This window comes from Pagrus major, chromosome 5 (assembly GCF_040436345.1).
Source record: "Pagrus major chromosome 5, Pma_NU_1.0".
In the NCBI taxonomy this organism is placed as follows: Eukaryota; Metazoa; Chordata; class Actinopteri; order Spariformes; family Sparidae; genus Pagrus; species Pagrus major.
In genome coordinates, this window is record NC_133219.1 from 30629515 (window position 1) to 30644802 (window position 15288).

At 38.8% G+C, this 15288-nt stretch overlaps 1 protein-coding gene across 4 annotated transcripts in view; it reads right to left on the reverse strand.

The window, feature by feature from the left end:
* The window catches only part of gpat2 (glycerol-3-phosphate acyltransferase 2, mitochondrial), a 112983-nt gene that overhangs the window by 23410 nt on the left and 74285 nt on the right, over positions 1–15288 (reverse strand). For all 4 annotated transcript variants that reach the window (XM_073466364.1, XM_073466366.1, XM_073466363.1 and 1 more), the window contains 8 exons: positions 11127–11229; positions 8490–8597; positions 8107–8177; positions 7888–7998; positions 7336–7458; positions 4786–4885; positions 1791–1924; positions 1429–1528 (listed from right to left, as the gene is read on the reverse strand). In XM_073466364.1, coding sequence (XP_073322465.1) covers positions 1429–1528; positions 1791–1924; positions 4786–4885; positions 7336–7458; positions 7888–7998; positions 8107–8177; positions 8490–8597; positions 11127–11198 — 819 coding nt within the window. In that variant the 5' untranslated portion in view covers positions 11199–11229. The remainder of the gene's footprint in view (positions 1–1428; positions 1529–1790; positions 1925–4785; positions 4886–7335; positions 7459–7887; positions 7999–8106; positions 8178–8489; positions 8598–11126; positions 11230–15288) is intronic.

The window sequence follows — 15288 nt, forward strand, 5'->3', positions numbered from 1 at the left end:
AGGCTTTTTTTTTTTTCAGGAAAATGCATTAGCAACATTTTTCTAAAACGTGGCCTTGTGCTTCGTTCCCATCTACCAGTAAACAGACTGTTTTTTGGGTCACATACGCAGCTAATGAGGAAGTGCTCCAATTGTCAGCCTGGAATGGTTTGTACCAAGAGGGTGTTTTTATGGTTGGTGACTTTGAGAAAAGGGTACATGAAACCTGAATTAGCTTTTGACTGTTGCAAGGGATATTTGCATATGTGAAAACAGTGGTTGAAAGCCCTCCTTGGTTCCAGAGGGAGCTTTACTAAAAGGGCGGGATTTACTGTACCACAGGGGTGTCATTCAAGTACATTTTAATTGGGGTGGAGAAGAAAAAGTTGAAAAAGAAAGTTCATCTTCCAGTTGACGATAGTGGCTAAATTAGCTTCAAGTAGTTTAAAAGTGCATCTTCAATCGACCATGATACTGGTCAGCTGGTCGGTCAGTTAAATACATTGTTTGGGAATGAAATATCTGAAATATTCAGTACAGATGTTCAAGATCCTTTAACTTTTTCATCTATCGCTACCATTTAGCTGACATTTGGTTTTGAGTGACATATCTCAACAACTATTGCATAGATTGCCATGAAGAGTCATTCATGTTCCCCTCAGGATGAACTGAAATAACTTCGAACGTCATGATTTTTTTTTCTGCTACGATCAGGTTAAAAATCTAAATTATCCGAAACTTTAGTTGATGAGCAAATTCCTGCAAGCAAAACAAAACAAAAACAACAACAAAAAATGAGCATGCTATCAAGCCATGGTGAACATGGTAAACATTATACCTGCTAAACATCAGCATTTTAGCATTGTCATTAGCATTCTGAGGTTAGCGTTTAGCTCATAGCGCTGCTGTGTCTTACTACAGCTTCTAAAAGCTGCCAGCATGGCTGTAGAGTCTTTTCTGCCATACCAGATTGTATCTAGATTGATTTTAGGAAGTCTGGACAGAATAAAAAGACAAGAAATGCGTTTGCAAATCGGATCCAAACCACATTTGGAGATGGTTTGAAATGTGACTCAAATCGTATTTCTACAGATGCATGTCAGTCCATCATGACTGAAGCCTATGTTGTTACCACAGCAACCAATGCAGATAGTTATCTGGACATAAAAATCCAATTTGATCACTTACAAATAACAGTGACAGTGACATTAAGACGTTCAGATCTGATGTGAGAAACAAATCTAATTTACCTGCAATCTGAACACAGTCTTTGTCTTGTGAGAACAATGAAGAATGGTACAGCCCCAAGGGAAAAGCAGAATTTTGTTTTTGGGTGTTCATCACTGAGTTTAATCTTATTTAAATCCTCATAGAACTACAATCACCACAAATATTACCATATCCTGCTGCATCTTAAACCAGAATCATTGAAAAATATGCTGGACTTACAGATGTCATGACAGGTAAGTATAGACGGTCCATCTCAGCATCCTTCTCAGTCAGTGCAGAAGGTGGCAGGAGGACCACACCTACCTTCTGCAGGATTGACCTGTAGGATAAAGAGAGGATCCTGTAACTCTGAGTGATGAAGCATCTTTACATTGTATTTAAAATGTAATTAACTGGTCTAAATATGATGTTGTGAATAAAAGCAATAAATTTAGCATCTCATTTACGGCAACAAGGATGATTGCATTGTCAGTGGGGGTGATACTGTATGTTCTGTACACAAGTATATATACTATATACTTGTTATCTTGGTGCAACTTGCCTGGTAGCTTTTATGTGGGTTTGTGTGTGTATGACTACACCTTAGGGAGTGGCTGTAAATCTGGAATGGACAAACAGTGTATGGGACTCTCAGGCTGCGACAGAAGAGCACCAGGGGGATGAGCACACAGTCCATGATGCTCTGACGCATGTAGACGTAAACCAGCAGAGATCCCTGAATTACAGAACAGACGCAGCTTTACATAAACAAGATTCTATACATTGTTATTCATTACAAAAACAATGGTGGACTGTGCAGATGTGGTGCACAGATTAGCAAAGTGTTTTGGTAGCCTTATATTCAATCAATATTACAGTCACGCCCCACAAGTTTTAGATAATATCAGCAGAATGGAATGTAGATAAAATACATTTATAGTAGTAGAGAGAGACAATAATAAGAGAATCCTATTATTTTTATAATCAAATCGAAAGATTTAGGAAGAGATTATACGAGGGGGAGTATGTTTAAGTGACTGTATGTGCTAGTGATGCACGGGTTGACCTGTAACCCGCGGGACCCTGGAACGCACCTGTGGGTCAGGCGGGTTTGACTCAGCTTTACCAGGAAATATCAAGGGTGTGGGCAGGCGGGTCACTGACTGACAAAGCAGTGTTCAGAGTTGGCCTAAGTGATTAATAACTTACAGCAAAAACTTACAAAGACATACTGTGTGCAATAGTTCACTTTCCTTTCTCTCTTTCTGTCACTCTCTGTGTCTCTCAGTCATACAGACACACACACTGCACGCAGACAAGCAGATTTACTGTCACAAGGCTTACTGTTAGTTTTTTTCCCGTAAGTAAGGGGTTTCCGTACTTTTATTTACTGTGAACGAGTGCTCGGAGGACATCCTTGCCTTTTGAATGGATCACTGTTGAGCATACCCTCTTCTCTCAGTCTGCTCCTCTGTCTCTTTTATCAGTCTGCTGCTCATAAGGTGCATCATTTTTTTTTGCGGGTCGGGCTTGGTACGGGTTGTTGGTTAGCACATATTTTAACGGGTTGGGCAGGGCGGGTTGGCTCTCATAACGGATTGGGTGGGTGTGGGTATTAAAAAAACATAACCTGTGCATCACTAGTATGTAAAGTAGAGGGTGACGAAATACAAGGTTTTTCAAGGTTATTGCAACAACAGCTCTATTATTCTGTATGTGGCCCTTTATCCTGGAGGAGCTTTTTTTTTTTCATTACAGAGATGGAAATGAAGAGCTACTATCACAAACTCAATTATACATCAAGTGAAGTCACAGCAGAGAGATAAGACATGATTGTGGATATGATAGTGTCAGTACAGTAAAAAAGGTGATAAGGTTCGCAATAAAAGTGCTGTTTGTAATAATAAAAAAAAAAGGGAAGTCGTCGGAGTATTGCTTGGTTCTTTTAAAGCCGTGATGAAAACATGTTGATTACCTTTTTTATTTTTATTCATCATCTTTTATCTATGTGGAAAACCTGCCTCAAAAATCTCAAGACTCTTGCTATCATCAGTTACATTGACGTCACACGAGTAAGTTTTTATCTATTATTTTATCCATTCTATCAGTACACAGTCAATCAAACCATGAAACAGATAAGGAAAATGTGAGTCATGATGGTGCCACAAGCATTTGGACCACCAAACACATCCATTGTAAAAGATATGTGATATCACAAAGTGAAAATATGGACAATTAGAATTGAGACATGAGTTAGGTTGTTTAATTTTAGCACATCTCATGGAACAAAATACAGTACATCTTTAAAATCAATACACTTTTTGGCCATTTTAGAATTCTTATCTTAAACCTCCCAATCTGTTTGTAACTGTTTTACATTACTAGAGTTTACTGTGCATTTTAATTAATTAATCATTTAATTTATCTATCAAATTATCTACCCTCATTGCAAAGTTTTAAAGCTTTTAAACAACTGTAATTCATTATACATTTTAATTATCTTTATTTATTAAATTATCCACCCTGATTGTAAAGTTTTAGGGCTCCTAAATAACTGTATTTGATCTTGCATTATAATTATTTAAATTTATCTTTCAATTTATCTTGTCTAATCAGAAATTTTCAATGGCTTTTTATTAAAGCCATTGATAATTGTGGAACTGCCTTTTCTTTGTTATTATCTCTCTTGGTGCTTATTTTTTTCTTTTCTTTGTTTTTGTAACTCAATGTCATTGTAAATGAGGGTCACTCCTCTGTGATCTCTTTGGCATAAAAAAAGGTTGAAAAGGTTGAATGAATAAATGAATGAATGAATGAATGAATGAATGAATGAATGAATGAATGAATGCACTGGAGAAATCAACAACTGAGCATATTTTGTACAATGTTCTCCTTTTTACAGGGTTAATAAATGCAATTGGATAAATTGGACCAGGAGAGAGGGTCTTACTCACACGGTGTAAGAAACCCTGAATATGCACTGACAACCATTGAAAACCATAAGCACCACTAGAGTAATTCCTGTTGGTTTTGCCTTCATTTATATAATTGACTGCATTTCAGCAAGATCTAAGCTAAAGACATAGTTCACTGAATTCATTCATGCCCATCTTGAACCTCTGAAAACAGCAGCCTGACTCAGACTTATTTACTTGTATTTATTTAGTCAACCATGTAATTAGAGTTGCATAGGCTTCAGTGAAAAACTAAAAATAATTAACTATAACAAGACAAGTAAGAGAAACTTGAAAGTTGAAGGTCTTTCATAAGTAATCATAGTCGAAAAACATTTAAATTATGCTTAAATTTTTGCACACCTTGAAATGTTTTGTAATGTTTGAGTACAAAGAGGGCTGTAGATGTTTACCATCTCATTAGATGACTGAGCACAGCCTATTTTCACACCCTGAGCCCGGTTGTATTAGGAACCAAGACATCCTAGAATCTGTGTTCTAATATAATGTGAGCTTTCTATTTTTTGCAGAAAGAGTTGACACCCTTTGGGGTAGCAGTTAAGAGCACATTTAATTATCTGCAAACAATAAAGTTAGGACCTATTGTCTGCATATGTATATGTGTGTTTATAGATACTTGCACCTCTTGTGAAGCTTTGTGCAAAGCCGGCAGATGGTTGAGGTTAACTTGAATGCTGTCAAACATGGAGGCCCCCATCTTCAGCATCACCCAGCCCACAAATCTACTCAGGGAAAGACAGTGGGTGAGGAGATGTATAGAAGGAAGGATGGAAGAAAGGAGAAAATAATTTATGATTGGAGATAAGGAAGAGAGGGGGACAATGTACACAAGGAAATAATGGATAGATAGCAGTAAAGCAAGAAGAAATAGCTGCTGTTAAAGGGGACGTTTGGCAAAGTGAGAATGGACTTAAGTGTGACAACATGTAAATGAGATAGATGGGAGAGAGACAAAGTGGGGAGAAGAGGGATAAGGATAAGAAAGAAACTGATGACATAAGGAAAAAGCAAAACGGAAAGCGATAAAGGGGGGATGGGGTGTGAGGGTGACAGTCGTAGATACAGAGGAGGGCTGAGGCTGTAAATGAGGGGGAGAGAGAGGGAGGGGAGAAATAGGAAAGACAGCACAAGGCAGATTTTGACGAGAGATTCCTGAGAGAAGAAAAAGTTAGAGAAAGTTTCTTAAAATGTTTCCGCTCCATTTCAGACATTTGCAGATATCTAACACTGTCTGAAGCTACAGTCATAACACCTGATTTCAATTTAAAATACAACACATCTTTTCAGCTGGGAGCAATCAAAGGATGTTCAATGTCCTCCATTGGGCATGGACAAGTGTGTGCCTCAACAACTGTCAGTCATGTTGAAGAACTGACTGATAGATTTTCATGCACAAGTAGGTAAGCTGCATATAGATAATTAACGAGCAGGGTATATGAGCCAGTGGTTTATGAGTTATAGTTCTTTTGGGCATCCAATGTCCCAGAGCTCAATGTCCTGTTCTGCAAAGACGATATTAGGTGACTGCCAACTGGATCAGTTTAAAAAAGTTTCATTTAAAAAAGAACAAAAAAAAGCAAAAAAACATGAGCAACTGTGTTAAAAATATCTGATACAATCAGTAAGAAAGAAAATGTAATCACTGAGACTCAAATTCTGCTGCACACTATCAGTGTGGAAAACCGGTAACACATTTATACAGATGCATCAGGTTATTTTTGTATTTTTAATGCATTTTGGATGAATTTGGCAACTACAGTGCGCTAGTTTGTCCCTAATTGCTTTAGAAATCGTTTCTGAATTTGCAGCTATGAATCCCACTTTGACTGGCTTCTTCTCCATAGCAACAGCAGCTGAAGCTATTGGATATGGAAGTACTTGGCAGTATTCTATTCTTTTCTTATTTTCAACCGATCTCATGCAAAGGCCAAGGCCAAAAATCTGTCTCTCAAAACCTTCTGCCTTCTTGGGTCTGTTGCTCTCAGCTCCGAGCCCATTTGTTCCTTTTAATACAGGTCACAAATATAAACATAATTTGAAGAAGTCTTAAACAGCTGGGCACAATTGTTTTGATCACACATTACTCAAACTGTGCATTTAGTGGTTATGATTTGCAGCTGTAGATTTGGTGCTACAGTGAGTATTTATGGCAGCAGGACATTGAATGTGCAACTGCCTCAAAATAAACTACAGTACAAATGCATAAAAAGATAGATAGATACTTTATTTATCCCGAGGGAAATTTAGAAATATTGGTAATGAAAGAATATGTCCCTGATGTGGCTCTCTGATGTGTATTAATATTAAGAGGAATAAGATATGTGAGGTCTTGGTTACAAGGACAACACTTGTTAATCGCATCCATTCATTAAGGGGTTTTTCCTTTTCAAGGGATTGCTGACAAGGAGAAAAAATACATGATATCACCTGCCTTACCTCTTAAAGGGCAACACATTGAAGTGTGTTTACAGGTCTTGAGGAGTACTACTACCTATGTGAAAAGAGTCACATAAAGCCTTGTGTGTTTCCAGAAGAAGCTGCACATAATCTGATAAATTGATTCCAGTGATGTCACTCAGTGGCTATATTGCGTTGTGGGTAATGTAGGCACCAGGTTTTGAGAAGCAGTTCACTGGTCTTCATCACTGTTGAACTCATTATGGACAGTTTAAAAACCAAAATCGATACAGCAGTCTCATCTTGTTTATTTCACGCATTCTACTTCCCTTTCAAAATCTTGTGCCTACATTACCCATATCGGAACTTAAAGAGCCACTGAGTGACATAACTGGAGGTAATTTATCAGATTAGGTGCAGTTTCTTCTGGAGATACACAAAGCTTTATAAGACTCTTTTCACATACGTGGTAGTTGTGCCTTTAAAGTGTTAAATTGGTGAAGTTTCCCTTTAAGCAGTAGCACAATTCTCATAAATGCAGTTGCAATAATGTAAACTGCTGGGCACAACAAAAACCTTAAAAAAAACTTTTGACTAGGTGTCTATTTTTGCTTCAATCATACTGATAATGTAGAATATACAATCTATATTTTGTTATGTCTGGATAGAAGGGTTGCATAGTGCAGTTTTAAATATTAATAAACAAACATTAAGCAGCAATTTTTGAACCTCACCCTTTGCCAATCGGCCCACACACACATAAACAAACACACACCGTAAGAGACCAGGGATGATGCAGGTGTTAATGAGGGGGAGGAATGGTGAGAGGCTGTTGATCTGCCCTTGGCTATCTCCCCCCTCTGGTGCTTTATGCTCTGCTGTGAGCGCCTCCCTCACCCTGTAACACATGGTCACAGGACAGCAGCGTTAACACAGCACAAAGCCTCTTTTGTGCTCACACAGACAAACACCCGCCTTCGAGTAAGACAACAACAACAACACCCCTTAGTAAAGAGGTTACATAAAGGTTAAACTCAATTACACCGAAGGGGAGAAGACAACAAATACAAACTGAACTCTCGGTGACAGAGATAGGGAAAGTGTGACAAAAGCCCAAAGTTATCCTCTTCATTCACTCTGCACAGGCCCAACGATCGCCTTCATTTTCTATATCTATGTTTGTGTCTGTTATCTCCTCTCCTCTTTTCTCTTCCACTCTCACCAGAACTGCAGACCAGTTTCATTTTCTGTATCTCTGCCTATCATTTATTTACTCTCCTCTGGCGTCTCTAGTGCTCTCCTCCTGTTTCTCTTTCCCCTCAGGTACCTGTTGCTCTGACAGACTCTCTCCAGTCTGTTGCTACCAGGACTCGCGTAAACCTTGCACCCACTCACAAACAGCACGCAGCACACCCTCCGCACCAGCCATCCTCGATACCTATGATAGCAAACACACAATGCAGAGGCAGAAAATGTGCATTGGTGAGTGTGCTTGGACTGAAAAGTTTTATTAAGTGTTTGTATGAATACTGTAGATTATCAATACCTGGTGTGCGTCTCGTTGACACTCAGCAGGTTGTAGAAGCCAAGGGAAGAGTTTTGGCCAAGCTTCTTGTGCTGAGCCATGGTAGAAAAACAAACAGACAGATGACGTAGGTGTCAACATTATCCCTGAATGAGGTCTGTTGGAGACATGCAGCTAACCCTAACCCATCTGAACAAGGACATCTATGAGAGCATCTTTGTAGTCATTCAAGGTCACTTAGTCTATTCAGACAGTGAGGTAGTTTGTTTAATTATAATTTGAAATTGAAAGCAAATCTCCAGCACACAGATTACATAAATTGAATTTATTTCAACCTCCCTCATTTCATTAGTCTAACGTTCATCCTTCTCTGGCCGTCTCTGGCCTCTAAGCAGCACACTCACCAGACTGTCTGGAGTGCACTGGTGGCAGCACTGGCCAACAATTGGTCTGAACTTGCCCAGACAGGTAGGCACCGTCAGCTTCTTCTTAATCTTCAGTTCCCAGGACAACTAAAAGAAGGAAACACAATTAAACAAACAAGGTGTCAAATGCACAGGGATTGCAACCACATCCACTTACTGAAATTACACACAAATTAAATACACCCTAACTTAAATTGCTGCAATCTAATAAAACAGTCCTTACTGAACTTGATGGTAATTTTGGAAGATGTATTTCATGGTGCCATTGACCTGTATTGCATTATACAGAGAGGTATTTCTGTTATTTGGCCTATATCACACACAATAATAGAAACATGCAGTAATTCATGAGGACTGGACTTGCTCTCGCTAGCTTTAAACAGGACAAGTCAGAGATGCCTGATAGGTAACCAACCCACTAATGACATAGCCAGTATGTTTCCAAACATGTAACCATATTAGTGTGTTCTTTCTGTTGTAACAAAATCAATTCTGGTTTATGTAATTGGGGTAGAGAATCACAGCAACGCAATTTCCCCACATATAATTCTCGTAAGAATCACAGTTTCTTGGCCAAATACATGCATAAGTGGGTTTCTCAGTGTTTTTACATGTAAACATGTGTATGAGTCAGACTGTGACTACGGGTAAGTGGGATCAAAGGAGAGCAACATCAAAAATAAATCCAGCTGCTAAAACTAACAAAAAGGAGGTTCTAAAAGTCTAATTAAGTGAGCTTTTTGTAATATTAAGACACATTTGAGTTGTAAAACAATAGCAACAGAAAAAAGTCAGGGGTACAGGACATAATTGGATGCATTTAGAAGATTTACAGTAACCAGTAGGTAATTGGTCGTAAACTTGCAAGTACTCACACAATTCTTTGAGGTATATAAACCTAAAAATTTACAAGTTGACAACAAAAGGCTAGTGTCAATAAAATGTTATATCACTACTGGTGAGCTACATTTGATTTCTCCAACTCTTCAAAAGTATAACAGCAGCGATAAATAAATAAAATTGCCAGTCAAATGCCTCGATTCTCTGCCCTTGAATTTCATTTTGAGTTTGTTGTTGTTGTTCGGTTTCTGTGCGGCTGTGATTGGGTTAACTTTGAAACCATGGGAGCATGCAATAACTTGCAGTGCAGCAAATATTAATACAGAGCCCGTATGAGACCCAGTATCAGGCAATCAGTGCACATCAGGCATAAACAGCTCATGCACTGAAGCACAGGCCAGACTGTGTACTGTATACTAATCAACAAGACTTAAGGTCTCCTGCAGCAAGTTGACTGCTGGTCACTTGTACAAATATTTGTGTTACGATAATAGACAGCAACGATACCCATTAATTATCATGCACGGTATGTGTGTGTGGGCTGTTAGTGTGCCTGAAAAGAAGTGTTAAGTTAGGATTCAGACTGATGACTCTGTTTAGACAGCAGCTAATGAATCTCCAAGAATCAATGACACTTTCTCCTGATTGAATGATGAGGATGATGGATTCCAGAAAATAGAGCAGCTGCTTGAACCAGTGCCTCACCAAGAAAAGGTCGATTTAAAGGAAAAACATTACTGTAACGACAAAGTGTGGATCTTTGAGATCTGTCTTTGAGACAGATCGAACTGTCAGTAATTTAAATGACCATGTTAGTTCACAAAGGTATAAAGACAGAAGGCAGAAGTAGAAACACTGAATGATACAAGTATAAGGGCAAAAGTATCAGGCTAAAACCAGCCTCTTGGTTAAAGGAATAGTTTTCAGAACATTTTCGGAAATAAGCTTATTCACTGAGAAGATCCAAAAACATAGGGGGTATCATCAGAGTAACCGATAACTGCTGCTCTTTCTTTCATTAAATGCCAGAGAATTTCATTTCTTGACATTTTGTGAGTTTATTTTGTTAATTTGTCACACTATACGCTAACCCCTCGATTCCATCAGATACGGGCCGGGCCAGGGCTAGTGGGTTAGCATTCTAACTTCAGTAGATATCTCTGCAACACAATATATAGATGTCTTTGACAAGAGGGCAACACTTTCCTCATACTATCTTGGTAATGTTAGTTCCTTTTATGAATGGTTTTAACTAAAATTCTGGGATTATCTTGCAATAATGTCCCCATAAGGACTACTTGTTCTGTAAAAGTTATTGTTTATACTGCAAAGGTCTCCAGGAGGAACAAAAACAACAAACAAAACAAAACTCCTTTAAGGAGGAGTAATGTTCTGTTTTTTTCTTGACAGACAACAGATTGTTATCCATCTGCCTGGCATTCATGGTCACAAGACTCCAGGACGTCATCATGTCAAACTGTGTTTTGTCCAAAAATAGTGAAAGCACTTGACTTTCTGTAAAAATAAAAAAGGTTGTTTTTACATTTCTGTGAGTAATCAAAAAAGCAAGCATTCCTTCTTCATTTTCTGATGCATGAGTTTGACTCACTGATTGATCACTTCCTGTGATTTGGTAAATAAACGTCAAACAAATGGAAGCACATGGGGTCTAGTATGTTCTCTCAAAGATTGTGAACAACAAACAGTTTAAGATTAGTGCACATGGAGTATTTGGGAGATGAAAGTGGGAGTGAGTCATGCAGGTGGTGCTCTTACAGCGGGTCTCTTCTGTTGAATTGGTGGAAGGACCATGTCTTTGTTTATCCCGTCATTCTTCTCCTGCACCATGGTGAGCCCCCTGCAGATTCTACCCAGAGACCTAACAAAGAATAGATTAGGGATAGAGTATATTATACAGCGTCATGTTAAAACAGTGCATTCTCACACTGTGTTCTGGTAATAAGGACCGTTTGTAAGCCCATGTGAATGGGCTAAATAATTTTTAGGAGCAGTATGACACAAGACCAATTTTGTGAAATTTCAGACAGTAATGCTCCATTTCAAGAAAATAAACACACATCCACTCACACAAACACAATCTCAGTGTGACTCAAAATTCATTTTGTCTTCTGGTTCTTGGCAGGGGAGTGTTGGCAGCACTCACCGATCTATCACCCAGTGCCCATAGCTACAATTTCACTCATCTAACCAGCACTTCTTCCCCTCCACCATCACAAATTCTCAAATAACTTTCCCTTCATTCTTCTCAGTTAAGGGAAGAAGCTTCTCACTGGCGGTTTACTCATGTTGTTTTCCCATTGTTTCCTCACATTGGACTTGTGGCAAACTTGTTTTAAAGTTTTGTGCTCACTTCTGTATGCAGGTAGGAATAAAACAAGGACAGGACTGCCATTAAGAGGTTAGAGATTGTGAGGAACTCCAGGCTGTCTTTGCTCAGCGACGCACAGGTGCAGCAGGGCCAACACTCAGTAGTGAGTTATAAATCATTAAAAGCAAGGTACATAGCCATCAGCTAAAAAAACAGCTCTTATGTAACTGATGCTGCTCCATGCCAACACAAAAACCCAGTAATGAGAGTTGGCAATAGAGGTCACAATGTAATACGATCGGGCTTAAACAGATTACCTAATAGGTAACACTGGCTGTGTCTGAGCTTAAATGAGTAATCATCTGAGATTAAGGTAGATTGAATTCAGATCAAGAGTCAGTGCACACTCTCCAAAGAGAGGGCTACGCCAGAATAAAAGCCACCATCCTCAGGGAGCCTACCTTTAGTTTAATGTGTGGCTTTGTTTCTACTACAAAAGGATGAAGACGTGTCCTGCTGTCATCCTGTTGTACAAACTCTTCTAATAAATCATTCTGTGGGTATACCCATCGGATTCAGGAGTGTCATCAGGCTCAATGGCAGTCTCTTCCTTTCATCGCTGTGTCCCACTCTGTTGATCCCACTCCGCCCCATTAATTTTGCTAATTAAAACTAATGCTGTCCCAATGGGGAGATGCTCCATTTCAACTGGCTCAAGTTCCCACATTCATTATCAGCTCCCGTGGGAACTGATAAGAGATTCCCAAAGCTCACTGGTGCAGAGGGTGATGCAGGAGACGAGGCATCAAAACGGGCAGTAAAGGGTGTAAAACCTGTAAATTACACAGCAAAGGCTCTAATAGGGTTATATAAGACACTCCAGAGGGAATACAAGACTACATGGAAAATGCTAGAGCCAGCAGTATGCCAAGGTCAGACCTGTGCACCACTACAAAGAGTTTCTCATACAGTCCTAACTGTCAACATACAACACATGAATTTAAACACAGATATGTAGAAACATGGCAGGCATTCAAACCTGAGTCACACATTCCTCCTCACACTTATCCTCGCTAAGCTCATCATCTTCTCAGAAGTTAATTGATCGATTATAGTCTGTAATTAATATGTTGTATGCTAATGTGATAGCCCAGACCTAAGTGGGCCTGTGATGGGAAAGGATTAAAAATCAGAAGCCATTACGAGCTGCCAGGTCAGATTAGACTGAAGATAATTTCAGAGCAGCAGTCGAAGTGATGCTGGTTGGTGTGTTCAGGTCTATTCCCTAAACTGCTTAGTGATAAGTGGGGGATTTAAACACACTTCATCTGTTTGAAAAGGAGTCAGACATGGATCATTAAGAATCTCAATCAGATATCTTCGCCGATACATATTTTTTGGCATCTTAGTCAATCCTCACACCTGCAGCATTAAAGGTAAAGAAAATCCCCCCCACCCATCTGTATGTAGGTATAGATGCAATGCAAATGCAAATAATGCAAATAATAATAGTAAACATAATAATAAAGATAATTTTAACACGTAACTGCATGCACAAGATGGTGGGTGGGTTTCTGTCAGATGCAAACAACATGAAGACCTTGGGAAAACCTCAAGGTCACACACAACGACAAGTTACCATAGCAACATGGCACACGATGTGAAGGCAACAGATGAATAATACACCATATGTTTGTGCGAGATGAGTTCCAAACAAGCGGAACTGAAAATACTGAAGAGTTGAAACATTGTCAACCTGTTTACAAGGAACTAAACGGAGCATTTGTTTGTGCTTAATGCTGACAGAGTAAAATACTAACAGGGTTTTTCCTGCATATTTATTTTGGAGGCAGTCGCCACCGCTGATTTCCAGGCCACCACCACTTAAAATGGTCAATGTTGGCAACACAATATAATCATTCCACATCTTCATCACAGTTTTGGACGTGTGCTGCAAGGTGGCCATCTATGGACCAGACCAAGAGGCCTTGGACTTGGATGACGAGGTTTTGTAGGATGAAAAATAGGAGGCTGAAATGTTCTGCCTCTGGCTTTGAACTGTTCATAAAAACAAACTTTAATACAATGTAACCACCCTGTAATGGGGCCACATTTTGATGGTTGTGATGTGTAAAGGCTTAATTTGTATCCTGTGAACTGTTTTTCTTTATTATTAAAAAAAAACTAAAAACTGGTTAGGGATAGTTCACATTTTTGGCACTTTAACTGTAAATTAGTATATTTTTATTTTTTCTATATCTTATTTAAAGGACCACCGGAACACACTTAAATAGTATATAGTAGTATACTTACCGAAAGGATGCATTTTGCCAGCTTTTTGAGTTGTTATAAAGCCTAAAGTGTTTGAAACTTTGGTTAATTGGTATGAACTTAAAATGTTATGGAAATGGCCAATCAAAACACCACCCTTATTGGTGCCAGGAAAAACCCTGACTAATAATATAAGAGTGTCTTATACATCACATGGACCAAATTCAATTAAACAGCCACATAGATGGTATACCAAGGTCTGTATTTCACTCTGACACAAAAAGGACAAGTTGGCTGCATGTTACGTAGCTACAGCTTTGAAAATATGCTGCAGTAAAAAAATACAGCGTTACTGCCAATTCACAGTTTATTTGGAAAAACCCACCTGCTGCTGAGCTCCATCAAATTCCCACAATGGCACCGCTGCAACTCCTCCTACACAAATAACTTGTTTACCTATTCAGTTTGTTTGTATGCACTCCTGGCTGAAATTTATGCTGCATATAAATTAGCTTTTTTCTCTTTACTTGGAATGACTTCCTTGGAATTGTTATGGCGAACAACCAGCCAGATCTACAAGTCTCTCTCTGTCTCTCAAATGTTGAACGCTTCTCAAAATTCGGTAAGCCGGCCCTTCTCAGCTGCCAGTAGCTAATCAGCCTGATGACCTGTCAATCAGACATCAAAGGCAACACTCAGGGAAAGAGCAGTGACCCATATTTGGACATTTTGGACAATCCGGCATCTCTTTTTTGTATAACACCACATGGGAGCAGTTTACAGTAATTCATTACTTTTCTATAAACTGATGGCAAGACCACAGCACAATTATAAGATTATCAGCATATGAAACAGATGTTCTATTGTTTTTGTTAGTGGGAGTATTGAAGGTGTTTGTGTGCATGTGAAAAAATGTGTTGTGTAAGAACGCAAGTGTATATGAGTGTAATATAGGTGGGAGAGGAGAGAAATAAATAAATAGCTTAAAAGGTAATACAGTTAATAATACTAAAAATGATGGGATGAATGGGTTCAATGAAGCCCTGCAATGAGGCAGCAGTAGACAGCTAACAGTCCACACTTTTTTTCCTGCTCCCCTTTTTCTTTCTTTAAATATAGTTTTTTTTTGTCAAAGATGACAATACGTAAAATATAAACTAGATTACACTCATTTCCATCGCCATGAGTGTTCATAAATGCATGAAAACAGCATAGGTTAATTTAGGACAGAGGTTATTAAATAAGTCTGACTGAGATGCCTGATCTGCAGCAATAATCATAATTACAGGAGAGACTAACATCAGACAGAGTGATGCTGCAATAACATGATTAACATGA